Here is a 13,974-nt window from a genome sequence, read left to right as displayed (position 1 = left end):
CAGTGCATGCATGCATCCCTATAATTAGAGCAGAATGGCTACAAACATCAAACATTCCTGGAAAGCAAGAAGTTTTGTATCATATGTGAGAAGGCCTCTTTTCTGGGAAAGCAAATCTGACTGTAGAGGTGCTGAGGGCCTGATTCAGATATAACACTCAGCTTCTGGAAAAAAGGAAATGGATCTTTTGACTGCCTTCTGAACAATGGCAGGGAATTCTCTCCTTTTTCCCATCTCACTGCTTAATTTTCACGTTATTTGAATTTAAATCTGAGGCTCTTTTAAGTCATTGCACCCAGGCTAGGTGCTTCCATACAAGAGAACTATATTTTTTTAGTATTATTTTACATCTTTTAACATTTTCTAATGTGTCTCCCAGATTTACTCCTAGCCATGTTTAAATGGGAACCCAGAAGTTTAATATAATAATTAAATCTGACATACAGCTTAAGGAAAACCAAACAAACCTCCCTTCCCTTCACTCCAAGCCAATTGATTCATTCACATATACAGGAAGGGTTGCTGGATCAGCCTCTGAATACTTTCTTAAGAGGAGGATATTATATTTTGCTAGGGAATCTGTTTGTCGAGATCAACGATGGGGAAGGGGATGAGAAGCAAAAATATATAAATAGCAAATATTCCTTACTGCACCTAGTGCAGTTACGTATATCAAGACAGGTTTTGTGTGAAAGATTTTAACTTATGAATGCTGGCATTCTGACCCCTGTAGAACTGACTATATCATTCACCAAGCAAGACCTTTATTTTCTAAAATAAAATTTTCAGAGGCATATTTTGCTGTTTCTGAAATCTCATTTTCTTTTTTTTTTTTTTTTTTGCCTTTCTCCATTCTTTCTCCACTTTTATTCATAGCAGAAGAAAGAAAGAAGAAATTATGGCTTTTCTTCAGTCAGCACAACAACAGTTTTAAGAACTCCGAAGTATAGTGTTTCTTTCCAAAATTAAGGCAGAATATGGTATATTGATCCCTGTAAGCCATGTGCTATCCTCCTCTCCCTCCTCACACCAAGCCCTAGATGACATTCCTTTGTGTAACGGAGCAGAGAGCAAAGAGAGAAAAAGGCTTGATAAGTAGAAGCAAAGGAGTTACTAGTTGTTGATGGAATGTAAAAATATGGTTCTCGTGGGCCTCTCACCTGTAGTAACTAAAAGGTACCCCCTTACCAACTCCGAATGCCTCCTTTCTCTTTGGCTCATTATTCTGTTCTGTGCCAGGTTACACTATATGCTTATCTAGTTAAGGAACATGCCTTGCCTGTGTTGTACACCATCAGTCTAGCAGTGGGGCTGAAAAAACCTTTATCTAAACAGGGTCATTTAAGAAGGGTATTTGTGGCCTTTTGTTGTTTTCACTTAAACGTCCCTGTTTCTTCTCATGACTGCAGGTTCAAAGTTTTCTTCTGCACTTTTGGCAAGGGATGCCTCCTCATATGCTGCCTGTATTGGGTTCTTCAACTGTAGTGAATATAGTGGGAGTTTGTGACTCGATTCTGTACAAAGCAATTTCTGGAGTTTTGATGCCAACGGTACTGCAAGCATTACCCGACAGGTCAGTATAATTGGCAGCACTGCCCACTTCTAGCTCAGCTGTCTTTGTTATATGTCTTTTCCTTACAAATGACACCAGTTCTCAGAAAGCTGCTTGTTGCCACCTGTTTCCTGTTTAAATCACAGTGTCAATTCAACGGAGCTGAACAGCTGACACATTTGTGAAGAGATGTTTATATTTTACCAACATTTGTGTTGCGAAAAGTGTGACATTTTATGATGAAGGATAACACTTTCTTTGTTTATTAACATCAAGATGATAGTCATGTCCCAGCTTTCAGGGAATATCAGAAGCCTGCAGGCTGCAGAATGCCACATTCCTGTTTTCTGAAAGCTTCAGACACTTTTCTGCTAGGCTGGTATAGCAACATAACAGGAGACTAAATAATAGTGACAATAGGAGCTGGCCTGGCTGCTCTGTTTGTAAATACTCCCATGCATATTCCAGCACTGCAACCTAAGCATTTGCCTCTGTTTACACTCCTGGAACCCAACTGTTATTCTGCTTGCCAAGAGCAGAAAATATGAAGATCATACTTGTGAAGTCTCAAACTTCCTGGATTAATTTAAATGCTATGCTATGATGAACAGTTGCATGCTTTTTTAAAAAATCACTTTATTAATATTAGCAAGTATTTGAGCCCTTTGTTTCAAAACTCAATTTTCTTCTACAATCCATGTGGTAGATCTCATCTATTCTCTCCCTACCTGGAGCTCATCTGAGTCCAGGAAGTCTCAATTATATAGATAAAGCAGAACAGAGATCAATATTTCACAGCAAAAAGTGTAATCACTGCAAAGTGTGACTGTCAACATGGTCACCCCTTTGATTTTCCTAATATAAGCATCAGGAAACTTTCTTTTTCTAAATGTCTGTATTCACCTTTAGCGTTGCTTGACTGATGATTTTTTGAGGTCGAGTAATTTGCTAAGTTTATTGTTCTAAGAGTTTATTACTGGTGTTGTATATTTGGCCTTCAAGATTTTAACACAGCTCTGGTTGCAGCAAGTGTATTTAAGATGTCGTTCTGCTCTCCTAAACTGGTGAGCTTCATGCACACTGTATGACTACTAAAGTACAGGCAAAGTATTTTTTCGATGAGAAACCTGTTATAAGCATGGGCTTTCCTTGATAAGACATGTACGTTTTTACAGGCTTTGCCCCTCACCCCCCTAAAAATCTATTTCATTGGAAGGATTAAACAGAACAGCAGTCCTTTTCTCAAGCTGCTTAGTTCTTTCATAGCAAATAAGGAGAGACTTGAGTGTGAATATAGACTTTTGTAATGCATATAAAGGGCCAGATTGTGGCTATTAAGCCATAGCCTGCACTGGAGGGGGTGAAGAAGGGTCTCATTGCAATGGAAGCTCCTGAAGGAAATCTTGCTGACTCAGCCAGAATCCTGAGGGACTTCCTGGGAATGAATGTTGGCTGTACAAAAAAAAAAAAAAAAAATACACAACACTTTTTAGTGGGTGCAGCAGTCATCATCCACCCCTGTCCTGTTAGATGTCTGTATGGAGCCAACAAGGCCTATGGCCACAGTTATTTTACCACCTATGTTTTCAGTGCAACGTATGTTAGGAGTACAAACAGAAAAAGCTACTTGGTGGAAAGAAGGAAAGCTCCTTGCATCTTTCCATTGTTTATATATCTTGAGAATTGCTAGAGGCAGTGCCGCTCAGACTGGCAGAAACAATTGTTGGGTTCCTCTCCATCATACCCTGCACTTTTTCTGGAAACTGTCATTTTATACTGAGCAATTTACAAGAAGAAGGGCAGGATAAACTTCCTTCCAAGTTTAGAAGGAAATGATGGGGCCATCCAGGAAAGGGTTATAAAGAAGAAGAGGGAAATCTCATACATCTGGGAAATTTTCTGTCCTCTGTGGAGCTAAGCAGGCAGGTCCTGCATCACCCCCAAACTTGGTCTAGAAATTCCTGCCCATCACTGCCACCCACTCCTTGGCTCCAGCCTGCAGCATGGCTGGTTACTGCTTCACTTACACAACCCTGTGTCCATTTGTATAAATATGGGCACAGCTGACCTGAAATCCAAAGCTTGTTCTATTGTCTTCTTTAAAGAATTGTGATTTTGTGGATTTGTTTGTACAGTGGGAATTATTTTTATTTCAAGCTAAAAATACTATTTATAAGTATCAATATAGTGCAGCACAGAGACTTTCATTCTTTGTGAGCTTTTGAATGTGGTATTATGTTTTCCTTTTCCTTGAAATATTTTCAGAAGTTTTTCTCCATGCCCAGAGACCATAATATGTTCAGCAACTCTGCATAATAGTGAGGTGTCAATAACTGACCCGTAGTCTTTACATGTTTTCAGATTTTATAGTATAAAGCACGGAGTAAGCGCTTTTATGTAGTGATTTCTCTTTTTCAGTTTGACGCAGGTGATCCGAAAGTTTGCAAAGCAACTGGATGAGTGGCTGAAAGTAGCTCTTCATGACTTGCCAGAAAACCTACGAAATATCAAATTTGAATGTATGTATTGCCAAATCTCTCCTATTAATCTGGGAAGTATGTAACGTTCATTGATGACAAATTAATTGGAAGTACGCCTAGTGTTCTTTTAAGAATTAAAAACTGACAGCGTAAAAATCTTGCATTCACTTACAATCGTCCCTTGGTCCTGAAAACCAGTTTCATTTAGTGAAATGAGGCACTGCGAAAAGTGAGAAGAATTGCTTTTCCTTTCTTGTGGGTTTTGATAAGAAATTAATTTTGTTGATAGTAAGCAAACATTAGGGATGATATTAGGCAAAGAAAATTATTAAACAAACCTTTAGGCTAGCACAATTTGAATACAGCTTGAGGCCCTTGCTCAAAAAAGTGCCAGAGTTAAAAATGAAGGAGATCAAATTACCCTGTCACCACAGGAAAGGGCACTAGTCCTATTCAGACGTGCTTTGTAGATGCCTGCAGTGCACATCACCTATTGATAAAGCCTGCTTTATTTCAGGGCTCTCAATTCTTTGCCTTTCATGAGCACTAAATTCCACACCACAAAGTTAAAGGGAAAAAAAAAAAAAAAAAAACTAATTTAGGAGAAGGATTAACTATTTTGATCAGCACGGAAAATTAGAATTATATTTTACTGAGAACACTCAGGATGTAAATTAGTATAACTCATTCTAGTTTGTTGAGTGTTGTTCATTAATTCATTTTAAAAGTTACAGAAAGTCAGAGCTGAGAATATGCTTTATCTTTGTCAGTTCAAAAATATCAAGAATCTGCAACAGTAAAAATCTTTTCCAGTCCTGTAGGGAGAGAGAGAGACGATGCATTTTCCAGTCGTTCTTGAACTGTACTCTTTAAGTGTCCCTGTGTACAGTACAGAAGGAGCACCTTCTCTGTCGCTACGTCTAAGGCCTGTTTGGATAGATCTGCAGGCCTTCTGTGATTTTATCATAAGGAAAATCTTGAGTGCATCCTAGTATATACATGAGACTTAGTCAATTTTGCAATTGTTTCCTCCTGATCAGAAATTGATAGTGTATATAGCCAATGGAAGTACTGACAGAAGTAACTGTAAGCCTTCGTCATATTTGCAGCTCTTAAGTCATAGGTTTCAGACAAAAGACAGTCAATAAAACATTTTAAAAGCCCAGTTTCCAAGTACAGGAAGTATCTTAATACAAGGTCCATATCCTCTTGGAAAAAGCTAAAATAAGAGTGGAGAAGTGGCAAGTACCTCCTGGGCCCTCTTTTGCCATAGCATGTTAGTCATCGCATAATCTCTTTCAGAAGCTTTGATCAAACTTTACCTGAAACTTTTTAAGATTTTAGCTCCTACTGATCCAGTCAGAAGACTTCCCCAAAACCTGTTTGCAGTAAGACTTAAGAAACTTTTCAAATTTTCAAATATAATGTCACTATCATTACCTTATGCCCACTCATTCTTGCACCAACATTTTTCTTCCTGTTAAATAAGTTCAGTCTTTCTGGTTTTCAGTTCCTTTGTGTTTCAAGAGAAAATTTGTTATGCTGAACAAGTGAAGGTCTTCCATTGTCCTCTACATTTCTCTTGTCATCTCATTATTCACAGCATCTATAAATCATCACTTCTAATATGCCTCTGTAAAATTGATTTAGTATCCAGATTTAAGGTTTTAGGTCAAGGCTTAAACTAAGTTTAAACTGGATACACACTGCCACAACTGTATGTAAGAAACTGGATATATTTTTTTGTTGCTGTTCTGATTTTAATGCAGTATTTTCAGAAATGTTTTTCTTTATTTAGCACAGTATGTAAATATGTATCTTTTCTTTTCCATAGTGTCCAGAAGATTCTCACAAATACTCCGGCGACAGACGTCACTAAATCATCTCTGCCAAGTAAATATTTCTGTTACTTGAGTTTGCTGAATGACATTTTAACTGACTTTTTAAATAATTTAATAAGCTGACAGTCTGAACTTTACCCGAAGAGGAAGAGATCATGTTAGTAGTTTGTCTCCAACATTTATTATGACCATCCCTACAGAATCAAAAAATAATCAGCAAAAATGTTTTACTAGACAACTGGCAACCTCTGATCATTAAATTAAGCAGAAAAAAAATTGTGAAACAAATTTAAGATCTGGTTTGAAGAGTTGGATCATTACCATGAATTTAAATGAGAGATGTTTCATTGGTTTTATCAGGGCTTGGATTAGGCCTATTAACAGAGCAGAAAAATTTCTATATGCCTGACAAAAATTTCAAAGTCTAGTTGTATAATATAAATCAGATGCAAATTAGTAAAAAAAAAAAAAAAAAATCACTGAGCTTTTAAACAGAAATATTCTTGCAACCATAGCAGGTGAACATAAGAAAATACCCTGAAGTGTTTGCTTTTCACCCGTCAGTTTAGATCACAATTACCTACCAAAAATTCTTGAGACCAAATTCTGTGTTGTATATTATGGGGGGAGGATGCATTGAATTCACTGAGGTTTCATACATGTATTGAAGCAGACAGTTTGTTTTCCCTATCACATTTAAAGATCCACATTTGAAAGGTATATCCAACACCCCAGGTTAACTCTGAGAGTCAAAAAGCCCACAGGAAGATGCTTCTGCATTCTGTGTCACTTCCTTTCCTATCACCCATCCCGTCCTCCCCATTATCAGCAGCAGAACCCTGTCTCAGCCAGACAAAAGGTGGATCTGATGCAGGGGCAAATGATCTTCAGCCTTTTCTTGTGGCTGAGGGAAGAATGGGAGTCTTCATAGTCTGGGAGGGGGCAGGTTGCAAATCTGTATGGGGTTTGTTTGGTTTTGGCTTGGTTTTTCCTGTTAGTTTTGAACTGAAGCTGGTTAAGAAGCCAGCAGATTTATATTTTTTGTAGATTGAGGAGTCCAAGTGAGGGTTGCTTATTTGGGTTTGTGGTGGATGAGAGCAAAATAATTGCAATTGATTGAAATAGGCAAAATGACTTGGGAGTTCTCTGTGGTAAGAGGGCCCTGTAATGGCCATAAGGTATCAATCTGGTGGATGGGGGTCCATGAGGAGAATCAATTCAGCAAACCTAGCCAAGTGTTAAAGGGGATAACACTTATTTTTTAATCTAATAAACCATGAAATAATGAATAGATTGGATTGGATTACAGGCATCAAGAACAGTGATCCACAGTGCAGACATCACGTTTCAAATGCTGGAAGACTGGAGGAACGTGGATCTGAACAGCATTACCAAACAAACCCTCTATACTATGGAAGACTCACGGGAGGAACACAGAAAACTCATCATACAATGTAAGAGCCGAACCCTCAAATAAAGCCAGGTGAACTTAGTTTCCTGTTGCTAAAAAAGCTCAGTGGAAGTAATGTTGGTTTTGCATCCATTGGTTTGCTTGGAGTCTTAAGATAAATAAGGAGGCATTTAACAAAATGTAAGGCAAAGCCCTGTCAAGGTCTTATATTTCAAGGCATAGATCTGTGCGATCCTCCATCACAAAGTTTCTTTCTACTATCTAGAACAACCAGTGACACAGGACATGCACCAAAATGCTTTTTTTTTTTTTTTTTTTTTTCTCCATGGACTTGAGCAAACTGTATCTATGCATTAACCATTGGATCTGATGAAGTCAGTCTACCCTGCTGTAAAATTTCAGGAGAGTTGTCTTTTGAAAGCCTTTGACACCAAAGTGGCTGTGTATTTGGGTCCCTTGTAAACTTTGATTTGTAAACACCTCCATTTTACACATATTTTCATAAACAAGATTATTTAATGGGGTGAAGCTTTCTTCTTGAACTTTTATGAATAAATATAAGTCCTGTATTGAGCAAGCTCATTGGCAAATTTAGATTCTGCTTAATATAGTGAGGGCATGAACTGAAAAGTGACTTTGGAGATGTTGGCAAATTGATTTCAAAGATCTTATTTTGTACACTGGGCACTGCAAGGTTGACATTGGCTCTTCTCCCACACCCCTCTCATCTTTCAATGCTATCACAAGAAGTCTTCTCTCCAGTTTAGGGATGGGCCTTTCATTCTTTGCTAGTTTTCTAGTGACACATGCTTGGACTCTTACCTGTCCTTCTTAACCCTTGATTCACCTCCTCACATGGTCCTCTTCCCTTTTTAGCAGACAGAAACTTGACATGGCAACAGGGGAGGTAACACACAGCAAGACTGGAGTCCAGAAGCTTGCTGCATTCTTCTGTCATCTGTTATATGCTCAGTATCTACCCAACATCTGCCCACTGACCAAAAAATAATGAATTCTCAAAGTTATAATCCCTAGTAGCAGCAACAGTCCTGTCTCTCATTCAAAAAATCCTCATTGTTTAGGAAAGCTTTTTATATATGTGCTGAATATTTAAATACAAACTTATGTTATCAAATCAAACGGAATTTTCCTGAATGCAAATGCATTTGAACATGTGTTTTTCCATATTTTAGGTTCGCATATTCCAATAAACAAAGTAAGAAGCTCCCAGAAATGGTAACCTAAATATGCAGGTTCAACATGAGTTGGGATTCCACTGAGATGTGCAGATACGTATAGAGCTTATTCTAAATCTTGATCCGCCCCCCCCCCCAGTCTTTGATGTATATACTACTTGGCCAAATATCATCTCAAAGGTTACACTTTATGTGACTGATGACATGGAATAAGGCCTGTTTCATGTTATTGGTATTAATAACCAAGAAAGGACAATTTCCAGCTACTACAACTGGAAAAAAATGTTCATAAGACTATAAGTAAAGTGAGAGAGAAACAGAAAAAAATCATTGGGTAGAAGATAAGCTCTTCCCTACTCAGCTACAGTAGATGTCTCTGACATGGTTTCTCCTTTATTTCCCCCTTTCTCAGATCCTGTTGAAGTATTTTTAACAATCACTAAAGGCTAAAACAGTTACTTCTCTCAAACAGGTCATTGTACACAGTTGCATTGCTCCACAGTTGCAATGCTCCTGCATTTTCCACTCTTGCTCCCCTCTTTGCACAGCATATGAATTACCTCATCTGTTGTATCAGGCAGTTTTTGTCCAGCCAAATACTCAGGTAAGAAGACAACATCTGAATTTCCCTGAGATCTTATCCTGAAAAAAGAGAGGCTGCCCATTCAATAAAACAACAAAACAAGATAAAGGTGGCCCAAACATCGTTGTTTCCCTTCTTCCATGACTAATGTTTCTGACCATCCAGCCTTTGCAAGTGGAAGTTAAACAAAGTTTTTAATCAGATGCAAAGCAACTGCTTTCCTGCTCATCTTGCTAATTCATCTTGGGGTGTTATTTCTGCATTTAGACCAGCAAGCTTGTTCTTTGCATTAATCTCAGTCTCTCTGGCTCAGTTCTCTAGTTATCACCTTTAAACTTTGTCTCCTCCACCTCCCCCCATCTGCTTCCTATGGTGGGAAATTCCTCCCTCCTGTTATTTATAATTAAGCATAAATGGAAATGCGTAGCACATTGAGATCATCCTGTGACACAGCAGGTAGAAAGTATCTTTCTTCTTGATTTACTGGGCCTTTTATTTTAGCTGAGTTGAAGAAGTTTCTTAAGGCGTCAGAGCACATGATTCTTTGTCTTCTAGTCATCGATTCTCATAAATAAACGAGAGACTTGTGGTTTTAAGAGCTGCAGTTGAATGACTTGATTGTTTTTCACTTTCTCTATTAAAATATGTGTATGTGTACTTGACTGAGGTTAAAAAGTAGTCAGGTTGCTTTTTTAAACTCTTCTTGATAGCATTTGTGCATTGGTAGCAATTTGTTTTGAAGAAGTAGAAGTTTATGGCACTTCTTTGTGTGTGTGTCTGGCATTGCAAATAGATGATTTGCAGCAGTTAAATCATGTTTTTGCAACTAAAGCTTTATACAGATGAGAGCACTATCAACAATACTCATCCACTTGATGCTTAGAAGATTCTTTATGCATTTCTAAATCAATTTCATGCATGACCTTTTTTCATCACCAGGGTCAAGGCCTAGCTTCACACTCTTCGTAGCAAACACCATAACTGTTTCACTTCCGGGCACCACAGACAGCTGAAGCTGAAATCAAAAGAATAATTTTAAACAATAGGTCCTGATTTGCTCACACTTAAATACCACTTCTAATGACTATCATTTTCAGCAGAAGCAAGATGGAGACCAAGAAAGATTACTGGGTCAGCACCAAGGAAGATATATGTGTTATAGCTAAGCAATCCATTAAATATATATATATAAAATAACAAAATTGTTGTTATTGGCAGCTTTTTTGTATTTTGTTTTTCTTTTGTTCTAAATGGAATCCAAGTACTGAAGTGGGCTGTTTTTTTCTTTGTCTGCCAGTGTATCAGGAGTTTGATCACCTTCTGGAGGAGCAGTCCCCCATTGAGTCGTACATTGAGTGGCTGGATTCCATGGTGGACAGATGTGTTGTAAAGGTTGGTAAGGAGTAAGGACCTGAGTCGCTGATGTGCTTTATGAGCTCTATTCAGGTTATAGATCATTAGAAAAAAAAAATAATAAAAGAAAAAGAAAAAGAGAAAGCCAAGCACTGTAATATGCAGGAGTAAAGCAGCAGTAGACAAAATCTCACCAGTTTTCATGCTTAACATGAGAACTGCCTACATTCTGGATTTTGGTTCATTGTGCTCATCTATCCAACCCAAAAGATTGTATTCAAGAATGGAATAGGGCCAAGCTTTCCAATCAAATCAATATTTCAAGGGTATGGAGAGATGAGTTCAGAGACATTCTAACTATGTGTTACAAATGGAAATGATAATCTAGCTTGTCCTTTTAAGGTCTTACTGAAAAGAATATTTAGGCCAACTAACTCATTTATGTGCACTCAAAAGTGAAGAGGAATGTGTACATTATCATTCAAGAACATATTTGTATTGCTTTTTGAGTTGATTTGGGTTATACATTTTAATTTATCTGGATGAAAAAAACTACTAACAAATCTTTTAAGAATATTTTCAAAAGTGATCATCCATCAACATTATGTTACATAGAGTATGTAAATAAACGACCAACTATTTCACCTTCTGTCACTAACTATTGTCTGTATTAGCATGTTCCATTACAATTACACTCTTCATTCCAGATTTTGCTGTTAGAACTAATAAATAAAAATCCATGTATAAATATGTTGCCTCTCCCCCTGCTGAAAAAGATCACACAAAACACAACAGACACTTCCCCAGATTACTTGAAATATTTTGATAGATTTTGAATACTTTAATTAGTGGGATGCAATTTGAAATTCAGGCTATAATTGTTAAATTTCATGAAGAATTTGGCATGGATTTCATTAACTCATAGGATGAACCTGATTCTTTAACTTGCATGTGACTCTATCAAGTAAACTTTGAGGAGTTGATGCCTGAAGTGTGCTTTCTGGGAAGTATTTCTACTAGTAATATGTTTATGTGTATTCACAAAAATAAAAATACAAAGGAACAAAAAAAAATTTAATAGTAAACTGTAATGTAAGTTTTCATCATAGACCAAGCCCTTTGATTATAAATTACTTCCTTGACTAGGAATGATCATGTAAGTAATTAGGTTGAAATGAAGACTGGGGCATTTTTTTGGCAGTCCTTGCTTCCTTTATAAAGGAAATTCTGTCTTGGTGTTGGATAATTCTTTGTATTTTCCTCTTTCTGAAGGTTATATATAGTTGCAAGGTGGCTTTCTATGTGCATTTTTCTGATTTTTTGGTGTTTATTTTAATGTGAAGGTAATGGTAAATAGTGTTTCAGTTCTCCTAAAAAAGAAGAAGACAGATACTCACATCATCCAGCTGAACCAGGCAGTGGAAATAAGTTTCTCCATGTTAGATATATCTGTTTTCTTGCAGGTAGCTGCCAAGAGACAAGGCTCTTTGAAGAAAGTAGCTCAGCAGTTCCTCCTGATGTGGTCCTGTTTTGGCACTCGAGTGATTCGGGACATGACTTTGCACAGTGCACCCAGCTTTGGTACTTTCATTTTGTTGTAATAATCACATGTCACAGACAAAAAAAAGACTAAATCCTGGCTTGTAATGTACAGTTTAAGTGAAAACATACCAGTTTGCACTTGTCCGTGGCTCTATTTGAAAAGAGGTGGGGCTACTGACATTTGGAAATAATACTCAGGTAGATGTCTTTCTTCGAGATCTAGACTTAGGAGCTGAAAACATTTCTACTTCCTTCTGTTTTGTTAGCCAGTAGCTGGAGATGTCAGTCACAGGTCAGATGGAGGAGTCAATTATGGGGGCATCCCTTAATGCACTTCAGTGCAAAGTCAGCCAGGTTACTCAAACCACTGTGACCATGTTATGCTAAGACTTTGCACTGAAGTGGCTGAAAAGCTTCTTAAACTAGACTTTGCCGACTGATTGCGTTTCTTTCCCCTGGACAGGTTGCCTTCCATTCTACTGGAATTCAGTTAGGATGGAAAGATGATAGACTTTTCTTTTGTGATGAAAATGCAAGCTGTTTTCTATACAGTTTCAAAGCTTTGTCTTGAATCCTGGGATACAAACGGCATCAGTTAAATAATAATAATAATAAACAGTTTAAAATCTACTAAAATCAGAAGTGACTGAAAATGGGTGCAAATTTTGCAGTCATGTGCAAGCAGGTTTTGTATGTGGGATATTTTTTATAAATGTGTATTTGTCAGGATATGTTAGTAGAAGATTAATAATCAATGAATTTATAAAGGCACTGTACTGAACAAGTGCAAACATTTTTTTCCTGCCAGATGAGTTTTGATGTCCTTTATGTCATTAGGTGGTATTTAGATATCATCATAAATAGGAACTCACAGTAGAATCCGTATTTTTATTTTAACCTGAAACTACTTCCATTAGTTTCTCCATTGTAAAGAATTTGTTAAGCAGGTATTGGTCAGTCATTGTTACACATAAGGTTAGTGAGCATCCCCAGGATGATCACAGTTTCCATCTGCTCGATTATGTTTTCAGCACTGATACCCTGGTCATGTCTATTCTGAACCTCTTCTAGGACTCATCTTCTCCTTGAGGCACTGCAGCTTTTCTTTCCTCATGGGCATAAAAGTAGCTGACAGTGCTTAACACAGAACACTTTCTGACAATGTGCAAAAATCCCTTTGCATGAGTGTTGAACAAATGTTGAATTTTGTGTCCCAGCACTTTGGGTTGCTACACTTCCCTCTGCAGACATAAACCCAAACCTGTGAAATTTACCAGTGGTCAACAAATGAAAATAACATCTTGCATTAGTACAGTATTTAGGTTACACTGCTGAAGTCATTAAATGCTGACATTAAAGTGTCCCTGAAGATATGTCATTGCTACTGAATTGCACATTATAACATTATTTTTATTCCTACTGAGGATACGTTGGTAACCTAATCAAATATTCTCTGTTTGAAGGCATCAGTAATCAAAATATCTTCAACCAAGCAGGGATTCCCAAAATAGTTATCAAGCCACCAGCTGTCTGAAAGATCTGTGCAGTGATTCTCAGTTGTGATTTTTCACTTATTAACAGAAACATTCATGAACTTGCCATGTACATAGAAAAGGTGAAGACAGAATTATTCATTTGAGTTTGGGACCCACTACAATGTAACATATAAGATCTACCAAAATAATTCACCAGTTCTCTCTCTCAGAAATATGGCTTAAGTTTTGAGAACTTTAACTGCGCAGCTATGTGTTTTTGTTTTGTTTTGTTTTTTTGTTTGTTTGATTGATTGGTTGATTGTTTTTTGTTTTTGGTGTTGTTTATTTTTGTCCTTTTGCTTCACTGAGTGTAACTGTGTGTACAAACACACAATTCCCCTTATATGGACACACATCTTTGAACATGAATATGATATATGTCACCACAGGCAGGGAAAAAATGTACTGGTCCTAAATGACCAGTGTTTTTCATGGGTATTTTGTGATTAATGTGTTTGTCATGGGTATTTGGTGTTACAAT

General features: G+C 37.3%; 1 protein-coding gene across 5 annotated transcripts in view; it reads left to right on the top strand.

The window, feature by feature from the left end:
- RFX4 (regulatory factor X4) overlaps positions 1-13,974 on the top strand; it is a 93,117-nt gene that overhangs the window by 48,789 nt on the left and 30,354 nt on the right. For all 5 annotated transcript variants that reach the window (XM_035310293.1, XM_035310302.1, XM_035310311.1 and 2 more), the window contains 6 exons: positions 1,410-1,573; positions 3,971-4,071; positions 5,867-5,925; positions 7,183-7,327; positions 10,361-10,455; positions 11,880-11,997. In XM_035310293.1, coding sequence (XP_035166184.1) covers positions 1,410-1,573; positions 3,971-4,071; positions 5,867-5,925; positions 7,183-7,327; positions 10,361-10,455; positions 11,880-11,997 — 682 coding nt within the window. The remainder of the gene's footprint in view (positions 1-1,409; positions 1,574-3,970; positions 4,072-5,866; positions 5,926-7,182; positions 7,328-10,360; positions 10,456-11,879; positions 11,998-13,974) is intronic.

This window comes from Oxyura jamaicensis, chromosome 1 (genome assembly GCF_011077185.1).
Source record: "Oxyura jamaicensis isolate SHBP4307 breed ruddy duck chromosome 1, BPBGC_Ojam_1.0, whole genome shotgun sequence".
Taxonomy (NCBI): Eukaryota; Metazoa; Chordata; class Aves; order Anseriformes; family Anatidae; genus Oxyura; species Oxyura jamaicensis.
The sequence above is the reverse complement of the archived record's forward strand: the minus strand, read 5'-3'. Positions and strand labels throughout refer to the sequence as shown.